This window comes from Dunckerocampus dactyliophorus, chromosome 9 (genome assembly GCF_027744805.1).
Source record: "Dunckerocampus dactyliophorus isolate RoL2022-P2 chromosome 9, RoL_Ddac_1.1, whole genome shotgun sequence".
NCBI classification, from domain to species: Eukaryota; Metazoa; Chordata; class Actinopteri; order Syngnathiformes; family Syngnathidae; genus Dunckerocampus; species Dunckerocampus dactyliophorus.
Genome location: NC_072827.1, coordinates 18,068,503 through 18,091,661, shown reverse-complemented (window position 1 = coordinate 18,091,661; position 23,159 = coordinate 18,068,503). Strand labels below are relative to the sequence as shown.

Sequence of the window (23,159 nt, the reverse complement as noted above, 5' to 3'; positions counted from 1 at the left end):
AATTCATCAAAAAAAAAAAGGCTGGCTGGACTTGCGCTGCGCAGAGAGAGAATGTATAGGGACCATTAGATTTATTTGCTGAAAGCGACGAATATTTGATGTCCCGCTTAAGGCTTCAGGCTTCCCTCTGTGTTCTTGCAGGTGTTCAGGATCATCAGAATAACATCGCAATGAAACATGGTGTGCCTATTGCGCACGTAGCACCCCCAGATAACGATATGCGCCCCCAGCCACGTCTTGAGCCAGAGCACGGGGCTGCTGTATTAATTAGGCAGCGTCTAATCAAATGTAACCACAGAAAAAATAAATTGTCACACACAAACTATGTATTTTGACTTTATTTTTCCATCATGATTGTGTAAATATTTTCTAGAGTTTCCGAAATGATTTGGTTTCTGATTGATGGCCCACCTCCCGTTTCCTCCAGATCCCTCCGGTGCAGTCTAATCTTTTTTTTAGTCTATTTTCAAGTCAAAACACTTCTTTTTAACCTCTGCGGTGGCGCGTTTCTTCGTGGAAACAGCATTTATGTTCCCTGCAATAATGCTCCATGCCGACTCTTTTTGGATGGCCTGATGACCGGTGGATACACTTGAAAATAAGGTGGTCTTGTGTTCGGTCACTCCTTGTAAAAGCACCTCTATTTCTGTAGAATTGAAGTTTTTCTTTCGTTTGTTGTCCAGCTGCTCCTCAGTCTTGCTCTTGCGCGTTGCCATCTCCGCCTCCTGCTGCCTGTTGCGCACGGCACATTTTTTACCTTATATAGAAAATAATAGGCGGTGACCTATGCAAATTAGGGCTCACATGCACTGGCATCGCAGTTGGCATTCATCATCCTAAGAACACCGGTGCGAACGATTATCCCTACTTAAGAACGTGTCGTGAATGCGGCGCAGTTCCCAACCCGCGCCTTCTTAAGTACACTTCTTAAGAAGACTTTTAAGAAGATGTTTGTGAATGAGGCCCATGGTTCCTTTTTGGAGAAGGCCATAACATCTCACCTATTGCGCCTCCAGTCAGGCCCTGATGGTAAATCATAATTACCACAGGGTGTTTGCCAGTAACAAAACACACTTGCACAGTCACCACCTGCCTAATGAATTGGCAGGATTGAACAGAACACGAGGCACAGCTCAAAAAGCTCTCCTACATGCACACAGGGAAACTCGCCAAGCAATTTTTCAAAGGTGTGTTGCCTGTAAGATTGCGGAGAGTTCTCGAAATAAAAAAAAAAAGGAAGAAAGAACACTTATCGACCCACAGAAGTGTTTCCTTGCCTTAAGCAGATACTTCTAATGTGGTTATAGAACAATGTTATTGACTACCGCACATAACTGAAGTGTTTTCGTTCACGGCAAATTGACTGAGGACTGTTCTGGCACAAGGAGACATTCCTAATATAAATGTGTGAATGAATGTCGAAAAGGTATACTAATATTTTAGCATTTTTAATATCAAGTGTATCAACTGTTCAGAAATGTGTGCTGGCGATCTCCTTTAGTTATATTTGACCTGTTACTCCTATCATTTACACTTAATGGCCACAACATTAGGTTACCTGCACAATCCGTGCTGTATTGTTCAGAATTATGGGTGAGCTGGGGCCTACGCCACCTGACTTTGTGCAACACCCTGGACTGGTTGCCAGTCCCACACACAGCACAAATAAACCATTCACACTGACATTACTTTGTAGCAGTGATGTCTCAATCGCAAACGAAACAGCTTTTAGAGCCGGCTCTTTGAAGTGAACGACATTGTTTTTTTCCTTGTCTTCATTTTTTGGTAAAGCTGCGCGTGATTTGACACTCAACAAGGTGAGGGAGGTGTTATACACATAAGCAAGCTGGAAAGGTGAGGTGAGGTGAATGCGAATCTTCGCTAAAGACTAGCAAAAACTGTCACCTGGAGGCTGCTTTTTCTTTTAGCTTTTGTTGTGTAATGTTTTGTTGATGTTGTGTTGTTTTACTGTAAATAGTTGGAAATTTTAAAACACATTAATCCGTTCCAGAAGGTCCAACTCTAACCAAAACGTACTCAAACCAAATGAATTTTTCCCATAAGAAATAACACAATTCCAATTAATCCTTTCTAGAAAGCCAAAAATGCTAACACAAAACACGTTTTTATACTTTCTCAATTATAGTTATACATGTTACATGTTATACATTTAACATTTTTGAGACTTGTGGCGTAATTCTGTTAGACAGCAAAGGGCTACAGAGTCAGCTGCTGATGACATCAAAACTAGGCGAGGTTCCTGTTTTCATGTCTTAGAAAGCTAATAGGCTGCTAAAAAGCATGTTCTGTGATAAAAATACATTAAGAACACAGTTGGACTCACACAGTGTATTAACACAACTTCTAGATACGAATTAACACTTCTATAGTTACCTTTAGAGTTGTATTACCAAATACAGTAGACATAATAAGAGTAAAAAGCCATTGAAGACATAAATAAGACTTGTGCTCGTATGTGTTACTATACATGTGCTCCCAAGGGGAGTGAGTGGTGGGCGGACAGGCAGTGATATCGGGGTTCAGAGTTGAGTTTTATCTTGCCGAGGGTTATAGCCGCAACAGCAGCTCGTGTTTTTATGAGGGATTATTGTGCCTGTTATAAAATAATCCAAACGTGCAATAAAAGCCTGTTGTGTGTGTGTCTCACCGAAAATTACAGTAACATTACTGACATATGACACGAGTTAGAATTCTACATATGAGTCACAGCGTCTTTAAATGTGTCTTCTGAATGCCCTATACAAATATTTGTGGTTCATTTGCATGCTTGAAAATACCTTAATTTAGGCAAAAAAAAACACAAACAGGTGCATATTTTTGGACTAATCATAGGCCGTATTCAACCAGCATCCATCCATCCATTTTCTATGCCGTTTGTCCTCAGGGTTGCGGGGGTTTGCTGGGCCTATATGAAACAGCATGATTTATCAATTAATATATTTTCTGAAAACTGAAATTCAAACCGTGAAGTGGCAAGGGACCACTGAAATACTAATTATTAATCATTTTTTACATGGTCAGAGAATATTAAGAGCCTTTCAATGTGAAAACAGGCCATTTTTGATACAGCTTTTGTAGTGGGTCCTGTTACATTGTGCAGGTGTAACTAATGTTGTGGTCAGAAATGCAAGCGGCATTTTAAAATGTATGTAACACTGATTATATTCTGACACCTTGTATGAAGAAATCTGCTCTGCCCAACTCATTAAGAGAACTGATTTCTCGGCTTCCATAATGTGAACACAGAGAGAAGTGTGAGATGGTTGTTCCAGGGGAGGGAAGTAAGGGTGAAACTTTTTCTACTTTCCACTCTGGTGTTTGAAGTCAAAAATCTTTTTGCAGGATTTTAAACATCTGTCTCCAAACTGCCAGCAGCCACTAATTAGAAGTAAAAACAAGATGGGACGTCGTGAGAACCCTGTGGTGGGCATGAGGGGACATGCACACCCCGCTAAAAAACCACCACATTCCTGTACTTGAAGAGTACCTTTCTGCAAAGGGGAGTGGGGCAGTGGGTGGAGGGATCAAGATGGTAGTCAGGGGTCGGTAAGAGGAAAGACTACTAGGGCATTATTTAAATTTACTCACCTGTTAAGTAAAAAGCATTATTTGTTTATCGTTTTTACTCCTGACTGTACGAGTTAAGAAAGCTAAACTGTTACTTAAACATTTTCTGATAGTGATAGTCGAAGAATGGAAAAATTCACTCTAAATGTGTTGAGATTGTGTTGGACTTCTGAGGTTCCATTGTATATGCAATGTTAAGGTTATATCATTTGGATATTTTGAAATTGCTTATCAGTCCACACGCAAGCCCACTCCAGAAAATAACACACTGAGGACTTGAATGTTCAGAAGCAATTAGCCCTCTGAGGCTCAGCAGACAGGGTAAGTATGAGCCCCCACTGACCTATGAGTTTCATAACATTGCTTTACACATCCAAAAGAGGCCCCAAAAGACAATTTATTCCCTTCCTTGGCTCATGAGTGCATTACTACATGTTATATGAGCCCCCACCTAAGACTGACTCCCAGTCCACAGGGTTGCTTAGAACTGATGTCACCATTTAAGAAACTAGGGTTATTTCTACTATTACAGCTGCCACTGGGCGGCCAAATGTTGTTGCTCTTCGATGTTGTGTTTTGTCTGCATAATCAAGAGGACCAGACGTCAACTGAAAGAGCCAGGCCCAAATGACTAAGAGGAAATAGGGAACAATGTGCAATTTACAGCTGCTTCGTGTCGATGTTGTAGTTGGAGATCATCAAGGCTTATCGCCATCATTTGCATCATGTGTTGACCAAGTCAAGACAACCTTTTAGCAAGTCAGCTTGGAGAGATATACTAGACACTAGTACATAATAATGAAAATAAACACTATTGGCATTTATGAAGAATTTTATAATAAAGCCTATTTTAAAATGAAATATGGCAATGGATTGTATATTGTACAGTATACTTTTTCAAGTGTACTGATGGAAGTACAGTCAACCCTTGTTGACACTTTCGCGACTTCACGCTCAAGTTTTTAAAAAAAATATATGAATAAATAAATCATGCTGTTTCGTGATTGATATAGATACTGAAGCTAATTTTAGCTATTTTTGCCTAAATTAAGAAGATGCATTCAAAGACGCTGTGAATGATATGTAAGTAGTATTCTACGGTGGTTACTTGGTGTCAGTGTTACTGACACACAAACATTTTGTGTTATTTTGTGTGGTCTGCTTCCTGCCGGGTGCAGTGTGCAGCCACTTCACCCCTGTGGAACTGTGTGCGGCTGTTTTCAATCTCAGTCAGTTGAGTTCATAAGCCGTGTTTCATTTCCTTTGTTCTCCTTGCCTATGTCGTTACCTAAACGTTCCTCTTACGTGTTGCTTCTTCCCAGGACTACCATTTGGGTTTTCACAGAGCCTTTTCCTTTGTCGTTTTTTTTGTTGCCTGTTATCTGCACTACTATGAGTACCTGTACCAGCTCGTACTATTTTTTATTCACACGCTGCATCTGTCTCTGCATACCGGGGGTCTAGCATTCGACAACCAAAGCAAGAACTTGACAAATACGAGCGTAAAGGTGACTACAAGTATATGGGAGTTGTTTTCATGTTGAGAGGGCTCTAATGTTAAAAAACATTTTTAGAAAGTCATGATCATGTTTTCTATGCTCTAACTACATAATCATCCCATTTATAAATAAGGACTCCGACTTCGTGGACGTTCAGTCATCACGGTCGTGTCTGGAACCAATTCACTGCGATAAACGAGGGATTAGTGTATTCCATAGCGTAAGAGTTGATTAATTAATTACCATGATTTACATGTACTCTTGGTTTTACTGTGAGATTATGATAACTACAGTAGAGTGGTCCCTTTTTTGTCATACTGTGTGAAGGTATTTTAAAATTGGTGAAACCAAATCAATAAATAACTTTATTTAGAGCTGTGCCTAGATTATAGGTATATTTTTTTCATACAGACAGTCACTTTCCTATCACACCCAAAAAAAGTTGACACTAATTGTCAGTGCAGTCCGTGCACAAGCATAAGAAGAAGATGAAGGAAAACTTCCAGTCTATCAAAAAGAGACTAGGTAACATCTTTATATACAAAATATGTACAGTGTATATGAAGTTGTTTGCAACTGAGGCGTAAAAGAGAAGTAGGTAACTGAGCAGATGGTTGATTCCAAACATCCACCAGAGGCAATCATATAGCATAAAAAGGAAATATTCTGTATGTCGAAGGAACTACAAGTCAACATGATCAAATGTAACCACAAAAAGGTGCCTGATATCAAAGCCCTCATAAAGTCAGGAATCAAGGTGTTGAATGACTTTATGCTTCCTGTTGGTCGTACTCCTCCCTGAGGTGCCCCGCTAGCTTGTGAAATGACTTCAATGTTTTGTAGCGCCATCTGTTAAAATACAGTATGGCATCATCATAATAACAATAGAGGAAGAAAAAGTCTACAATGGACAACAAATGAATATTCATTTTAAAAGTAAAAAAGAAAACAAACTTCCATGCAACCTGAGTTGGTTTGGTGTAATATGAATGGGTGTTGGCCGATATTTGCCCTTTGATTGACTGGGTGTCCAGGGTCCAGGGTGTACTGCAATACTGGGATAGGCTCCAAGAGGAAGCTAAATCTCAAAAAAGTAAACATGTTTGATGAGCTTCATTGTTTTGCTCATATTAGTCAAAGTTTCTTGGAGTCCCTTAATGTTTTCGGCACATTTCTGCTTGGATTAATACAGAAGATGGACTTGCATGCAGACGATCTCTCACAAAGTCTGTACATGCTTGAAGTCACACAGCAAGAGCTTTGATTTAGTGTGCAGGTGTGACTTATATTACTCATGCTTATCTAAAAGTACAAATGCGCATCCGCTTTATAGGATACTGTATGTCACAAATTATACAGCCACACAAGCCTCAACACATCAGGCTTCTCTCTGCTCTCACACTTGTCGGGGGCCGTTTTCAGCCCACCGTTTTTATTGGCCCTCTGCATATTCTAAAAATGAATTCATGATTAATGATATATTATTAGATACCACACAAGTTTGCATTGTCACTTGTAACACAAAGTTGATATGATGTTATGGTCAGATATTTTTGCATGTATTGACCTACAATGGAGTGTTTTTTAGCATATTCAAGGCACAAAATGCATGAAAAAGTCTAGAAAATGTTAGGTGAACACATAAAAACAAATATATTTTCGTAACCGAAATATGCAAATATTTTGTGTGACACATTGCAGTCCTTTAGGGTTTTTCTAATATGATGACCTCTAAACATTCCTTATAGTTCCACAGTAAAGCTTTGCTTTTAAACTTTTGTGTGGCATTACAACAAAAAAAATAATAATAATAAAGCAAGACACATCCGTATAGTAAATACTAATGTTAGGGTTTTGAGGTTTTGCACTACTTTTGCTTGAATTCCAATTTGTGTCCTTTTTAGTGTGTTCACCTTTGAAGGCTCCACTGTGTAATCATTACTGGACTCACCTGTCTGCCAACCCGGTTGTTATGAAGCCTCATACGGGCGTGGATGTCCCTGTAGGTCTCGCGGGCATCCAGGAAGTCCCGCGAGAATTTTTCTCCAAATTCCACATCAGGACTGCAGCCTCCCCACTCCCATGAGTCCTGGGGTCCGGGAAGCTCGGCAGGGAAGTGCTCCATGACACCGTGTACCATCCCCTTCCCTCGGTGGATGGCCTCCAGCTGCAAGCGGTGCAGTTTGATGCGAAAGGCTTCCTCATCGCCACGCCGCTTCTCGTCACAGCTACAGGCCTTCAGTTTGCCCATGGAGCAGGCATTGGCCACAGCATGCACCACGCCTGCTGCTGCAATGGCATATGCAAAGGCGCTTTCTCGAAAACCTGTGAGGAGAGCAAAGCGGGAACAAGGATGACACAACCTTTAACAACCATCTTGCTGCGTGCACTCAACCACTGTGCCCGGGAACAATTTGGGCAGGAACACATGAACTGACGCACCATGTGGTTTGTGTCACACAAAATGTTTGCTTCGCAAATCCATATAGCAAAGAGCCAAAATAAACTGCCTGGAAAAGAGCAGGCAACATTGTAAGAATTGCTTTTAAACTTTTAAGCAGCTTTTAAGCTGCTCAAGAGGGCAAAAACACAATGTCAATCAAGCAAATCCCTCAGTTTTGATTCCCAAATTCTAAAAAGCTTGCCCGATTCTGATAAAACTGCTAGTCTGACCAGAGCTTTGCTGATATCATTGTGTGAAGTTACTTTGAAGCTTAGCTGTTTGTTTTTTGAGGATGCCATATCACTTTTTGCCTCAAAGCAGAGCTCTCTGGCCCATTAGGCACCACCTTCAATATCATTATAATGATATTATTAATAATATCATTATTTTATGATACTAAAACCATTAGCATTAGCATTAAAACCATTAAGTCTGAAAATCGAAAAGCTCACATTGATTCAAATGTAAAGCAATGCCCGATTAATATTACTACAAATGATAACAAATAAGGCTCATCGTTTTTCATTCTCATCATTAGTTTAGCATAGCTGTACAAAAATATATAGGTTTTATATAGCTTTTGTATTGTTATTTTATTTAGTCTTTGGCTATAGTTATTGCATAGTGTACATCAGGGGTGTCCGAACATTTCACACCGAGGACCATATACTGAAAAATGACAGGATGCGAGGACCACTTTGACCTTTTTCTAAACCTACACATGTAGATAAGCTAATAAGTTATATATACTTCAACAAAAAACTGCACCTTAGCTTTGTGATATAGGTGAAAAAGTGTATTGTTAGTATAAGCTTCGGTCTTTGCTTCTTTTTTTTTTTCAATTTTTGCTGTTGTTTTTTTTCCGTTTTCTAAATAATCTCCATGAATATTCTTCTCGTAGTATTATGACTTTATGACTCATATTTGTACTTTATTCCCATAATATTATACTTCTTCACAAACCTAATTTTCTAAAAATCCCAACTTTGTTTCTCATAATATTATGATTTAAAGGAATTATTTGGTATTTCAACTCTATGCTACTAAAATGACATTCATTTTCCTCAGAATATTACAGCTTTGTTCTTGTAAAGTTGCAACTTTTTTTCTCATTAGAATATGACGTTTTTTCTCTTCATATTTCTGACTTTATTCTCGTTCATTTACAGCTGTTTTTTTTCCAACTATTTTGCCAACTATTTACTATCTATCTACTATTTTCTTCTCGTAACCTTATGAACTTATTCCCATAATGTTTTGACTTTATTTAACGTTGTGCGCAATCTAATTTTCCTCAAATTACCACGTCTTTCTTGACTATTTCTGCTCTATGCTACTAAAATAATGTTATTTTTCTTCATAATATTACAACATTATTCTCGTAAAATTGCAACTTTTACAAGTTTTTTTGTAAAATTATATTTTTATAATTGCCACAGGCCAAAAAGAAAAACAGCTGTGGGCCGCAAATGGCCCCCAGGCTGCACTTTGGAAACCCTTGGTGTAAATGTACTATTTAAATTGTTTTGATGATGACTATTATTCTTTATTCCCTTATTTACAGGATTTTTTTGTCATACTGTTTATTTTGCAAGCTATGTAATGGGGGCGCCACAGAGTTTTCAGGAGGATAATGTCTTCAAACTCCCAAAGTAATACACGGATAACATTTCTAGAGATTAATACTGAAGGACTTACAGCCAGAGCAAATTGAGCTTCCTCTGTTTTGTTCAGGACATACAAATCATTTGATTTGCCCATTAACTTTAAAATCAACAAAAACAGGATGACATGTGGGACAATGGCAATTAAGTGTTGCAAACACTTGCATGCTTTGTCTCTGTGGTGCAGCTGTGCTAGAACAGACCTCCACCACTCCCATCAGAGGACGCGCAGGCGAAATGCACATTCTTCCAAGGCAAGACTGTGACTCCGTCTGGGTATTCAGTCATTGGCCAGCTTTTTACATGTGCTGTTACAAAGTCAAGTTTTGCATTTGAGTTTGCACTGCGTCGTTGCACTGAACATGTCCTCGTGGCTCTATGAAACACACTGTTGCATTTGTAGCTTTTTATACTTACCGTAATCGCCTTGTCAGAATTTTCTTGGACAATACATTTTTCCTGAAAGTTCTGTGATAAAGATCCAGCATTGCTTAATCAATTCTGCAACCAACACACTTTTAATTTTGTGTGAATGCCAGTCATAAAATGATTTGGGTTTTTTTGTTTGTATTTTTGCCTTATGATGTGATAGATGGGGCCGCACAGTGGCCTCGTGGTTTGCATGTTGGCCACGCAGTCAGGAGGAACGAAAGTGACTGTGATTGGTTGTTTGTCTATATGTGCCCTGCGATTGGCTGGCGACCAGTCCAGGGTTTACCCCGCCTGTCGCCCGAAGTCAGCTGGGATAGGCTCCAACATACCCGCGACCCGAGTGAGGAGCAGCAGCATAGAAGATGGATGAATGGATGTGATAGATGTCTAGAGATTGATGGTTACATCAGTTAAACTTTTCCACCAAAGTGACTTTTATGACTGTTTAGGGTTTAGAGAGCAGTTTTGACCTCCAATTTGTTCACATTTTTAGAGTCTAAAACTTAGTTTACATAATTGCAATACAGTCGATCCTTAGATTTTGTACGCTCCAGATTTCATATGATCTGATTTTCGTCTAAATTCTTCGCCAAAATGTTTTCCCTCAGTTTTAGATATCACACAAGTCCATTTGACCTGTACTGTAGAGCCCTATGATTTCCACCTTAACGGAATCGTGGACGGATGCACTGAATTGGCCAATCAAAACAGGATGTGCTGTTAAACACGGAATCTAGCAGAAATTGACATACTGTGAATGAAATGCTGTCATCATGACGAGAAGGAACGTTTGCGTGGTGAAGTATTTCCCTGGTGGACTGCTCAATCGTGTCAGAATCTCATCACAAACAATAGCCCGCCCCCTCCCAAACTAAACATGTCAAAATGAAGACCAGAAACACCGGCAAAATTTAGCAAAACTCATCTCTTATGGAACGTGAATGGAAGCTATTGGGGCTAGCTTAGATTAGGCTATAGGAGTGTATTTGCATCATGTTGTTTTACCGCTTGTTAATGCAAAACACCGTTTTACGATGGCCGTTCTGTGTAAAATAAGGACGACAGGCACGTTTATTCTTGCTCCCAGCTGGTCTTAAAGGGATAGTTCGGATTTTTTGATGTGAAGTTGGATGACATCCCCATCAGCAATAAAGTCCAATAGCGACTTACCCCCCACTTGGTCTCCTTCTCAAAAAAATCAGACCTCACAAAACGCTTGGCCTTATATATCTGTCTCCCACCGTATTCCTGCGCACTGTCGCCTGTGCGTTCATGTGTATGTGACGAAGATGCTCGCATCGACTTCCGTTTACGTATGTGGTCCACAGCGGAAGAAGATGCGAGTGTCTTCGTCACATTCACATGAACGCACAGGCGACAGTGCGCAGGGATACATTTTTGTGAAGCAAATGTTTTCATCTTTTGAACGCATATTGTTTTGAGAAGCCAATCTCTTTACTTAATTGTCCCCAGCAACTAAGCGGAACTACGTTCTTCATCACAGAAATCTGACTAGAACTGGACTTAGCAGACCAAGTGGGGGGGGGGGTAAGTCGCTGTTATTGGACTACAATGCTGATGGGGATGTCATACAACTTCATGCCAAAAAAATCCGAACTATTCCTGTAAGCATCAACAGACATTCTCAACACACACAGCCTTCAAAATAAGAGTGCTGGCCGCCACATACTGTGTAATTGTGTTAACAATATAAGGGTGTCATAAAAATATCTGACATTAATAATGCATGTGGAATTGTATTGGTGAACATGTCTTCTTTAACCACAAGCACATGCATTACAGCTTGCTGAGTTTGCTGCACACATAGTACTGTACTGCTCCTCAAAATCGAGTGCAAAAATAAGCACCCTACGTGGTTCTGACTCTCAGTCTGTGCATTTTTTATTGAGTGTGACTGCTTAATAAGCCACCATAGGGCCAAAAATGTTGCATGTGCCAGTACATTGATAAAGAAGGTGAGAAACACTGGTCAGGATGGGAACCGGACGGGAAGTCTCTATCAACAATAAATTCAATCAGTTTGTCATTTATAATTATTTCACGTCGTTTTCCGCATGTAAAACTGTAATTATTCTCTATAAAAATGTATTTGTTAATATTTTTGGGTGTCTAGATTGGATTAATTGAATTTACATACACAGTCATTCACATTCCTGTGAAATTTATCTGCAGTGTTACCTTCCTTATTAATCAATTCCAAAGATTTTGACGAAAACCGAGGCTATTTTTCCCATGGGAAACAATGTAAATCCAATTACTATTTTCCCCCAAACTATTAACAAAAATACATTTCAGAGATAATAATACTAGTTTTACATGCATAAAGCAACGCAAAATAATTGCAAATCACTATATTTGTAATATTTCATCATATAACCCATAAGACTGAAGGAGAACAAGAACACCACCCCAACTTCAGTGTCAATCATTCAGTCCCAGGCTTGTGATTGTGAGCATCCGGTTTTTATAAGACCGCACATAAGTCACACAACTCGTAAAAAAAAAAAAAGCACGATTACAAAGGAAACGTGTGAAGCGCAGATGAAAAGAAACCACTTGGAACTTTATAGAGAAGTGCTTGAAGGGAAAAATTATTCATGCTGCTTGTTGGAGTCAAATATAAAACTATAAACTCTGCCTTTTTAGTATTGTTTGATGTAATTTGTTTGTTTAGTCAGTCTTGCGTCGTTGCCTCCATTGAGCGCAAAATTGATGAATTTACTTTTGGCAGTCACAGTGTATTACAGTGATGACTGGACTGACACTAATGCTGACAACAAGAGAAGCACCCAGGCCCATTGACCATTATTATAGACCAGGAGCTTCCACGTCGTCTGACTACACAGGCACATATCAAAAATGTGATAAACTGATGGCAGGAAAAGGGAGAGGTATTGTATGCTCGGACCTCACACTAATCTAATTGCACCGTCATCGTAATGATATATAAAGCCAGGTAAAACTAAATTCAAATTAAAACATGGTGTGCTGCACACAACCATCAATACAACCAACAGTGCAAACCTCGACTCCGTTTTCTATAGAGAAGGATTGTCATAGAGTGGTTCAACGTGCATGTGTTTTTAACATGTGCCATGCGGGTGATGATGCCAGATAAGTGGTCAGTCATTGCGGCGGCACTGTCGGTGCACGCGCCAACAGAGTTTTCCCAGCTGAGTTAACCGGACATATTCATACAAGGCCTTGAATGTTTCCTCTCCAGTCGTTTTTGTTGGCAGCGTCCTTCTGCAAGAGCTGCCCTTTTCATCTGCTAGAACAGAGGCTGTGCACGGCCACGGCGGACACAGATGTGACGACAAAGAAAAATAATTCACTTCCATATTATTTATTTAAAATAAGCATTTTAACATGAACCTTTTACTTCAGAAGTGATATCACTTTAGATTCAATAAAATATTTTTACTATAAAACAACAGTGAAATTCAATAGGCTGTATTATCCTTGTTTTCCCTGTGTTATTTCTTGCAGCCATTGATTGGTAACCCCTGAAAAAGACCACTAAAGTAATAGTAATAGTAATAGTAATAGTAATAGTAATAGTAAATATTATATAGAAACCCTGATTATGACTCAAAATATCTTTTCTTTACCATTATTAGAGCCATGTAGGCATGAAATAACAGCCTTTAGTCACCTTTACACTCCTATTATTCATTGTTTACACCACAGTGCTAATGCATAGGCTACAGGATCACTGCACTGACACGAGAGACAGCCACGGCTTTAAGCGTACCATGCTAGCGGGCTACCTAGTTAGCCTCCAATTTATTTATTCTAAACTTACGAAACAGTTTTAAATGGAGCGGGGAAGAAGGACAAAGTAAGAAGCCAAACACTTACCACTTCCACACGGAATGGGGGGAGAACTTTTTTTCCACTATGTCATGTCAAGCATGCCATGGATGGATGTGGGAACCCACTGCATACAGTCTCTTTAAAGAAAATCAATTGACTGTGCCCGATACAATGCAGTATTTGACGTATTATTTCATGAAGTGATTAATTCAAACTGTATACATCAACCCCCCGAACACGCACACGCATACATACTGTACCTCAAGAGAGAGGGATAGCACTTAGGCTCTGCCTCGTACATAGAAAGCCTGTTTTAGGTCTTTCCCCGCGCTGAGCCTGGCTCTGTGATGCAGGCCCCCGGATGACTGGGAATAAATCAATCTAACAAATAATTCACTGGCTGCGGCATGCCCGGCTGAACTGATGGCAGAGGAAGTGGCAAAATGAATTAAAGATTGAAAGGAAACTGTCACTTTGTGTTACAAAAACCAACTAAACTGGTTTTACGCTTTTGCCGGCGAGAGTTGGGAAAGTGCTGAGAGCAAATTCACAAGCACTTGCACCGGCGGGGGAAGTAAAAGCATTAGAAACAGCCCAGCGAGCGGGAAGATGGTAACAGCAAAAGTAACAGAATGAGAGGTATTCCCCTATTTCTGTCTATTCATGTCTTGCTTGATGCTCTCTTGAGGCTATTTTTAATGCAAGCTAAAGACCAGTGGATATGGGCTCATATATTTTATGAAATCCATCAAAAGAATGATCCGTGGCAGAGAATGACAGTAGCAGTGAGTGCTGTATAATGACACAAATGATTAGGCGAGGCACGCGTACAAAACAGATCGGCGCAATCTGTCAGTTGGGCGTTTGGTGAGTCAAAGTGAAGAATACCTGTTTGGGATACATAAACTTAATCTGAGGTTATTATATCCTCGCAACTTCACCTAGACTGAAGCCAATCTAGTGTATCTCGAGCCAGAACTGTGCACTTTTATAGTAGCCTGTTAACATGAGTCACTTTGTAACTTCTGTGGAAAAGACCAAACCAACATGTATCAGATGAATCATCATAATCAAAAGGGGTTGTTTATGTCTTAACTAATAATGACAATCCTTAAACCTTCACCTTAAATGATTTGATTACCCGGCGAGGGAAGGATGGTTTAAGATGAGCAAACATTCTGTGGGGCAACAGAAGCTATGCTCGTACTGATAACGATATGTGTTTGCATATTTTACCTTTCTCCAGCTGTTTTTGGTAATTGTAAATTACACCATAACTTCAGGAAGTGTGTGCCAAACTGGAAATGAGATAACCCAAAGTGAGTTCATGCAATGATTTAGTAGGACACCATACAAGCATCCATGCATCCATTTTCTATACCGCTTGTCCTCACCAGGGTTGCTGGAATGCCGGAGCCTTTTCCAGCTGTCTCGGGCGAAAGGCGGGGTACACTCTGGACAGGTCGCCAGCCAATCACATATTATACTAACAGTTAAATAATATAATAAGTTGTAACTACATTTTCAATATCTGTCTGCAGGCACACACCCCTGCATTGATGCTTAAAAAAAATCTATTGTCCTGCCGTGGAAAAGATATGAGTAGATGTACGTACAGTCATGGAAAAAATGATTAGACCAGCCTTGTTTCTTCAGTTTCTTGTTCATTTTAATGCCTGATACAACTAAAGGTACCTTTGTTTGGACAAATATAACGACGACAACAAAAATAGCTCATGAGAATATTTTTTTTTGGCAGTACAATGCAGCTGTTGATGTAAGAACATAAGTGATTTTGGTTATCAAGAAAAGCATGGAAGTTGCTCTTGAATTAAACTCTTATTTGTGATCATCATTATATTTGTCCAAACAAACGTACGTTTAGTTGTACCAGGCATTTAAATGGACCAATAAACTGAAGAAATGAGGGTGGTCTAATCATTTTTTCCATGACTGTATGTGCAGTGAAGTGATGCAGTCGGGTGATGAAAATTAAAAAAAACGAATCATACAGTCCTCCCTCGTTTACCGCGGTTAATTGGTTCCAGACCCGACTGCGATAAGTGAATTTCCACGAAGTAGGATTCAATACAGTGTTCACTCATTTATCGCAGGGGAGAGGTTGTCAAAATAGCCCGCAATAATTGAAATCCGCAAAGTAGACAACTTTACTTGTTTGCAATTAGTATATATGTTTTAAGGCTGTAAAACCCCTCACAATACACTTTATACACGTTTCTCAGACAGGCATTAACATTTTCTCACATTTCTTTCTTGTTTAAACACTCCAAATTTCGTTGGAATTTTAATGATCAACCTCTTTGGCACACAATTAAGTGACTCACCTATTCCCTCCTCTGACGTGCCTCGTCCCGACGCCATTCGGCTATCGCGTTTTTGTACCCTTGTTACAACATATTGCTCCTGTTGTAGTATTTTACTCCTCCTTGTAGTCCTCCATGAACCGAAGATTCAATTACAGTATTCCATAATGGCGCCCTAGCGATCATACAACTATGATCACTAGCAAACAGGAAACACGGCAGTGCTGCACGAAGGAGATTGATTGACAATGTACTACAGCCGATCAGAAAGCAGAACAGAATGGGATGGTTCTCCATTAGCCAATCAGGACTGTTGTGGCTCTGTATTTAGCAGGCGGAAGAGGTGGGGGTGGGGGGGCAACATCTAACCCTCACATGAGTATACACCACGCTCTACTTAGTAGTAAATACAATAACAGACACACAACAGAGCACCAATAGCTCACTCAAATACACCACATGGACGCAGAAGACAATGCGTGTTCATACGCTGTAAAAAAACCCCACTGTATTAATAAATGGAATAGTTTTGTAGTTAGAGAAAACCATTGGAAACCTGTTTATGACTTTCTAAATACGGTTAACATTAGTAGAGCCCCTGTGGACATGAAATACCACCCCTATAGTCACCTTTACACTCCTGTTGTTCTTTGTTTAGACCACATTGCGCAGGCTACGAGATTACTGTAGGTATCATAAGAGATGGCCGCCGCTAGCACAGCAAGCTACCGAGCAAACTAGTTAGCCTCTCCAATTTACTTATTCTAAGCTTACGAAAGTGTTTCAAACGGAGTGGGGAAGAAGGACAAGGAAAGAAGCCCAAAACTTACCACTTCCACATGGACTAGGTAGATAACCTTTTTTTCTAGGTAAATAACTTTTTTTTCACTCTATCATGTCGGACATGCCATGGCTGACTCCATGCAGCGTGAAGGTAATGTAATCCAGAGATGGTCGAATATTGACCGAGTCGATCAAAACTCTCGGGTTTAGAATAATTGAGTCTCTGCTAACTCGTTCACTTACCACAAACCGCAATAGAGTGAGGGAGCGATGTTCGAACCGCAATGTAGTGAGGGACGACTGTAATAGCACAAAATACATATAAATATTTGTCCACTGAATTGTTTTAAAAATGTATTTTCTATATGATTCTGTATGATTTAACATTTTATTAAGTAAAAATGTCTGTATTAGCACATTTTCTGATCAAATATAGGACAGAAACCTAAAATGAGGCTGCCCCGAGTGTCTCTTCTCGGCCTAGTGCGCAAACCCCGACTACCATCTGAGTGCACTCAGTGACAGCACTGAGTTGGATCACGGCGCTTGCCAGTTTGTGTTTGTTAGCATGTAATATAATAATATAATGTTGCGGTAGGCCTGTCAAGATAATCAATGAATCAATTAACTGCACAATTAATAAAAACGAGCTTGAACTCGATAAAAAAATCCCGGCCTCCATATATTGACATGTGCACACGTGTTTCTTTTCCTTCTCTCTCTCTACCCGACAGGCTGGATGCCAAGAGGGTTTACTCTGTGCATCTTTCTCAACATCTGGGCGTGCTGGTTCTCTAGCGGAATGAACAGAGTGAGTGAACCCTCCTGTCAGTCTCTTTGGCCCTGTGAGTGGAGGCGAGTGCACACACTGAGTGGCGTGCACGCACTTTGCCTCTGGTTTGTCCCACAATTGGCCGTGGCAATGCGTGTTTAATTTATTATGTTGCTTGTTTAATTTATTTTATGTAAAAAGTATTGACATTCTCATTACAATTTTAAATATATCTTGATACATTCAAGTTTACTGCTTTTGATATGTTATGCCATATATTATCATTACATTCATGAAAAAATGGTCTCAAAATAATGTTGACAATAATGAGTTTGACAATAATATCGTTTATTGGCAATAATTTATAGGACAATTATCGTCCAGCAAAATTCGTTATCATGACAGGCCTATGTCGCACAAATATTTATTATACACCATGTTATTGATTACACCCCCGGTAATATCATGAATGTAAGCATTATTTTTACTAATCGGACAATAACATACATAGAAAATTAATGCGTGGAGGCGCTGCAGTACTCGTCCCATCCTGAAGGGTTGTGGGTGTGGGTGAGCTGGCTGGTGCTTGTCACTGCCGTCCTTCCATAAAGAGGAAAAGCCAGCTTTTTTTCAGCACCAGCTGCAGAGCAGCAAGTCAAATGCAAGATATTTTTATGCTCTGCTGAATTAATCAATTCATTTGGCTGCCGAAATGAATGATTTCAATTCTCTTTGAGATAAAGTATCTGTCTATCTAGAAAGTGATCAGACTTTCACAACAATTTACTGGAACGTTTCCTGAAGAAGGATATGGTGCATGTGCTTCATAAAAGGTAAGACCACAAATGTTTTTCAGTTAATAAAAAAAGAATTAAATGGGGTTTAGAAGTATTTGAAACAATTTGAAAACTTTGCTTAACTAAAGTGAATTGTTCACTTTTTTCTTATTATCTTCTTAATGCCGAACATGTATGTACAGTATACTACCAGTCAAATGTTCCAGAACACCCCAATTTTTCCAGTTATTTACTTAAATTCAAGTCATTCAAGTCCAATGAATATCTTGAAATGGTAAAAGGTAAGTGGTGAAGTGCCAGAGGTTAAAAAAAAGGTTCCCCAAAACTGAAAAATAATGTGTATTTCAGAATTATACAAAAATGCCTGTTTCAGGGACCACAAAATGGGTCAGCAATTTCAAGCTGTTCTGCAGAAATGGAGGTTGATCAAGCCCTCACAGTTGGTGCAACTAATTCCTACAGGTGTTCCAAGTTCTGGAGTACTTATTACCTCCTCTGTCTGCATAAAAACAGTGTTCGGAGCAGTCAGTTGAACAGCATTGTACTGGAGAATGTCATTTGTTGTTAAAAAAAAAAAATGGCAAGAAAAAGGGAGTTAAAGGTGGAAGAGAGACAGACCATCTTAACACTTAAAAATGTATGCGTTCTAAAACATTTGACCGGTAATGTACATTAAAAAAAAACAACCTCCAAAGGAGTCTCTGCCTCACCAGCCACATTGCTGTGTATATGCTTTTTGTATTTTTGTATTTTTTCTATGAATTTGTCGGGATTTTGATAACATAAAAACACACAAGTTTTCATTTACATTGAAGTTAAAATTTGAATTGGAATTTGTACTGAAGCTAACAAAATCCTCAATAGAATAGGGTAATAATGGTTTTTAACAAATTACAGTGCTATTCATACTTTACCCGCTGCTTGTTAGAACAGGCTTAATGTAAATGTTAAAATGGTTGGAGCATTTTCGGGACAAATTTCAGATATTAACAGCAAAATACAGCTGGCCAAAATATCATCAGCTACAACAGCATGTCCTCATCACGTTATCACATTATAGTGTCTATAAAGTGTCATTATAGTCACTATTTTATTCCTGTTGATAGTAGTTTAAATTAAATTAAACCGTTACTCACTTTTAGGCTAGAATTTTCACTTAAGCGCTATTTTCTTCTGCACTGGGTGAAAATGGAAAGCCACTTTGACTCAGCGTACCACTGCTCATCAATCCTGTTGCTCCAAAGAACCAGATGCCCTTTCCAGTCAGTAACTTGGGTTCCATCTATGTGAAGATCCTCTTTCATCCTTTTGTAGCTAACTTGTAAAGCTCTGAACACTTCAAACAGTGTCTGAGGAAACTGATCTGCACCAAGTTTGGTAATCTGCAGATGACTAACTTTTGAAGTCCACTGATCTTTTGTTCAAACTACTGAGAGTACAGCGGTGGCTGGGTGTTTAGAAAGTAGGCAGAAATCAGTGGAGGTAACCGTGTGCGCGATTCAGGCCAAAATAAGACAAAACATGATCTCCTTTGACTGTGGAGAAATAGATTACACTAACATACTGTTTGTTCATTCACTCGTGTAATTGTGGCAGCATATCTTTCCTATGAGCTTGTCATTTTGATGTATTCCATCCATGTGAGGTTGAGCGTGAAACCACAACTTGTTTGAACATCAAATCTTTGATGCACTCATACGTTTTTCCGTAGTGTGTCTTGTATGTTTTATCTCATGGGGATGACCTTTGGATCAGTGGTTCTCAACTGTTGGGTCAGGACCCACACATTTTTGACAGCGAGTCAGAAATTACATTAAAATACTGTACGTATACAACCTTTTTTTATTATTATTACAGCAATCCCTCCTATTTCACTGTTAAACTGGTGATGTCACAGGGTTCAGAGTTGAGTATCTCGCAATAAACGCCAAACATTACAGTAACATTACTGACACCTAGTGACCAGTGTAGAATACTACATATCAACGTCTTTGAATGCATCTGTTGAATGCCTTATGTTTGTATTTTACTTCATTTAGCCATTTTATGCTTGGAAATTCCTAATTTGGCCAAAAGATATGTAAATTTTGCTACTTTTGACTAATAATAGGCTAAATTCAAACAAAAAACAGCATGATTTATCTAATAGTATAATTTGGGGAAACCGTGATAGAGTGAAGCTGAGCAATTCAAAGTACAAGGTGTGGAGGGAAGACTGTATTTTGTAAAAGTAAAAGTGAGCAATATTTTAGTCATCTTCCTATGTACTTGGCAGACACTATATCACGTATAATTGAAATATCTTGCTTGGTTTGACCTAAATATAAGTGAGCTGCAACTTAATGACCATTGGAAAATGTGGGTTGCAGGTAGAAACCATTTGAGAACCCTTGCTTTAGATGTAACCTTCATGCAACATGTTGCTTCTTACTGCTTGTGTTTAATACAAGCAATACAACACAGCAAAGGTTTTTCATCTTTCAACAAGTCTGACCTCTTTTGAAGACGATGCTGTCGTAAGGTATTTTGTTCCTCGTCTCCAGGCTGGAACAGTTCCATCGGTGCCCTCTGAATTGGTGCTGACACTCGTGGATAGCAATCTGGATTCCCTGGATGGCTGAAGCCGTCACATCAGGGTTGCGCATGCACACCTCCAGCTGGCGCCGGGTCAAGCCCGGCAGTGTCAGGCACACCGTGTTGGCATTCAGAATTGGGTCGATGTTGGGGAGCTTCAAGCCTAAGATTTCATTAGCGTCTACCCTGCACAAAAAACACACGTTCACGCTCCGCTCCGAAAACATAATAAGTTCCACAGTCCTAAAAAGACACCATATAACGCACTATTGGTGAGTCTGTTAACTTTTATACAGCGAATAATGTATTTGATCATTTAAACATTTATTAGGCAAGGAAACATGTTGGTTAGGGTTAGTAGAACTGTGCAATTGCAGCCACTCCAACACAGTGCAAAGTACATAATGACAATAATGAATAAAACATAGCGAAACATAAATAAATACAATGAAATATAATGACATAAGGGCCGGACGGTGCCTTAGTGGTTAGCACGTTTGGAGCTCAAATCTCTGAATATATCTCTGTGTGGATGTTCTCCCCCATGCATGCAGAAACATGCATCTTAGGCGAATTGGAGACTCAAAATTGTGTATTGAAAACTATATGTGCCTCGTGACTGACTGGCGACCAGTCCAGGGTGTACCCTGCCTGTCACCCGAAGTCAGCTGGGATATAGTCAAGCTCAACCCCAATAGCTGACCCCAGCTGTACAGGAAATGGATGGATGATGACATAAATAAATTGCACTACTGTACAATGATAGCATAATCCAAAAGTTATAGTATAATGTTAAAAAGGCTTTTAAGCGTAAGACGGCTGGTTTTCTGCAGTAGATGCACGCACGAAGGAACAACCTTTACATGTCAAATTGCGTAAGGAAATCTGCTATCATGTGAATTCAGAATGGCATCAGTTGAACATCAGTTGTTAGTGTTTCAGATCAATCAGGTGAAGCGCAGTCGTGGAGCCTACAGCATATTTAGGGAGCTATTTTCCACTTCACAGACAAACGGCAAAAACAGTAACAAGCAAAACACTGTTATGATGAGAGTGTTTCTGCGCTGAGCCTCTTTTTCTTTTCTCCGCTGTCATGAAGTGTAAAGAGCAGGTTGTGTGTTATAGAGCCTCGGCCCGGGACACAAGCTGCAGCATGGCTGCAGGCGTACACACGCACATCTGCACATGCTTGACTGTGACCTGACACGCAACTGTATGTTTTGCATACATTTTGTTGGCACATTTGGCATGTATGTGTCTCTTCAGGTGTTTACTCTGTAAGCCATTTCGACAACAAACATCTTTTATGCTCTTAGGGAGTTAAAAAGAAGAAAAAAGACATGATGATCATCCTGATGGCAGCACTGCGTTTTGATAGTTGCGAGCTTAGCTCTAATTCCATTTAGGCTTCTGTGACTACCTGTTGTGTTTCCTGCTTTGAGGTTAGGCTTGTTTCAACAGCTCTTTCCAAAGGGCAACATATAATTAAGAGAAACATTGTTTAGAAAGGAGGGGTGCATGGGCAACCAGATAATTGGCCAAAGATAATATCTTAAAAAAAAAAAAAGACGCTGATGAGCTCTTAATTTTTCACCTTTAAATTTTTCCTTTGAGTGCTTTACTGCTGCGAGTTACTTTAAAATTACACAAATTCTCTTTACTGTGGTTTGAATATCCATGAGTTACTTTTTTGACACTTAGTGCTTAAATGATTTAAGACACGTGATGAATTCATTCATTAAGTTGTCTAAATCACAGCTTGTGTCGTATTGAACTCACCTATTATCAAGGAGACCCATAAAAACGAAAATACATGTCACTCTGATGACTGATGAGTGTTCCATTTTTTTGTAGTCTTTTTGGCAGCAAAACGTCCAAGTCCAAAAAAAACTTTAAAAAAAACTTCTTTTTTTTTAAGAACGAGAGAAGGATGTTATGGAGAGCTAGTCCAACATAGTGAAGTCAGAGAAAAGAGAGGTCAGGTCTCGTCCCGGGTCCAGATGTGGCATCCAGCGGTGAGAAAGTCATCAAGAGGTGTTCCTTGACAAGTGCGAGCAAAAGTCTCTGTTGCCGCTCTCCTCCGTGCACATGTTAAAGTCCAAAGAGTTGTCATCGGTGTAACATCCCACAGTAGAGAGACACGCACTGAGAAAGGCGCTCACAAGTGCGCACGAGTTGGGATGATTCCTCCAAACTGCTGCTGCACTTCGCGCTTCGCCAGCCCACTTTTTTCTGCGTCACTCGCGGATCGGAGGAGCGTCGAGGGAGGTCAAGTGTCTCGTTAAAGAGAGACTGAGATCCTTTTCGGATAAGGAGACTACACGCAGCAGTTGTGCTCTGCGCGGAGGACGTGCGCTGGACTGGAGGATGACGATGAGGAAGATAAACTCGTTTATATATATAAAAAAAAAAGAAGTTGGCATTTGGCCGTCAAACTTGATGATAG

General features: G+C 39.7%; 1 protein-coding gene across 3 annotated transcripts in view; it reads right to left on the bottom strand.

Moving 5' to 3' along the window:
• Positions 1–22,874, bottom strand: part of wnt10a (wingless-type MMTV integration site family, member 10a) — a 37,803-nt gene extending 14,929 nt beyond the window's left edge. For all 3 annotated transcript variants that reach the window (XR_008572490.1, XR_008572489.1, XM_054787786.1), the window contains exons 1-3: positions 22,493–22,874; positions 20,634–20,899; positions 7,039–7,412 (exon numbers count right to left, since the gene is read on the bottom strand). Coding sequence is in view for 1 of the 3 variants with exons in the window: in XM_054787786.1 (XP_054643761.1) it covers positions 7,039–7,412; positions 20,634–20,899; positions 22,493–22,557 (705 nt within the window). In the remaining 2 variants the exon portion in view is untranslated. The remainder of the gene's footprint in view (positions 1–7,038; positions 7,413–20,633; positions 20,900–22,492) is intronic.
• Between the last annotated feature and the right edge of the window lie 285 nt (positions 22,875–23,159).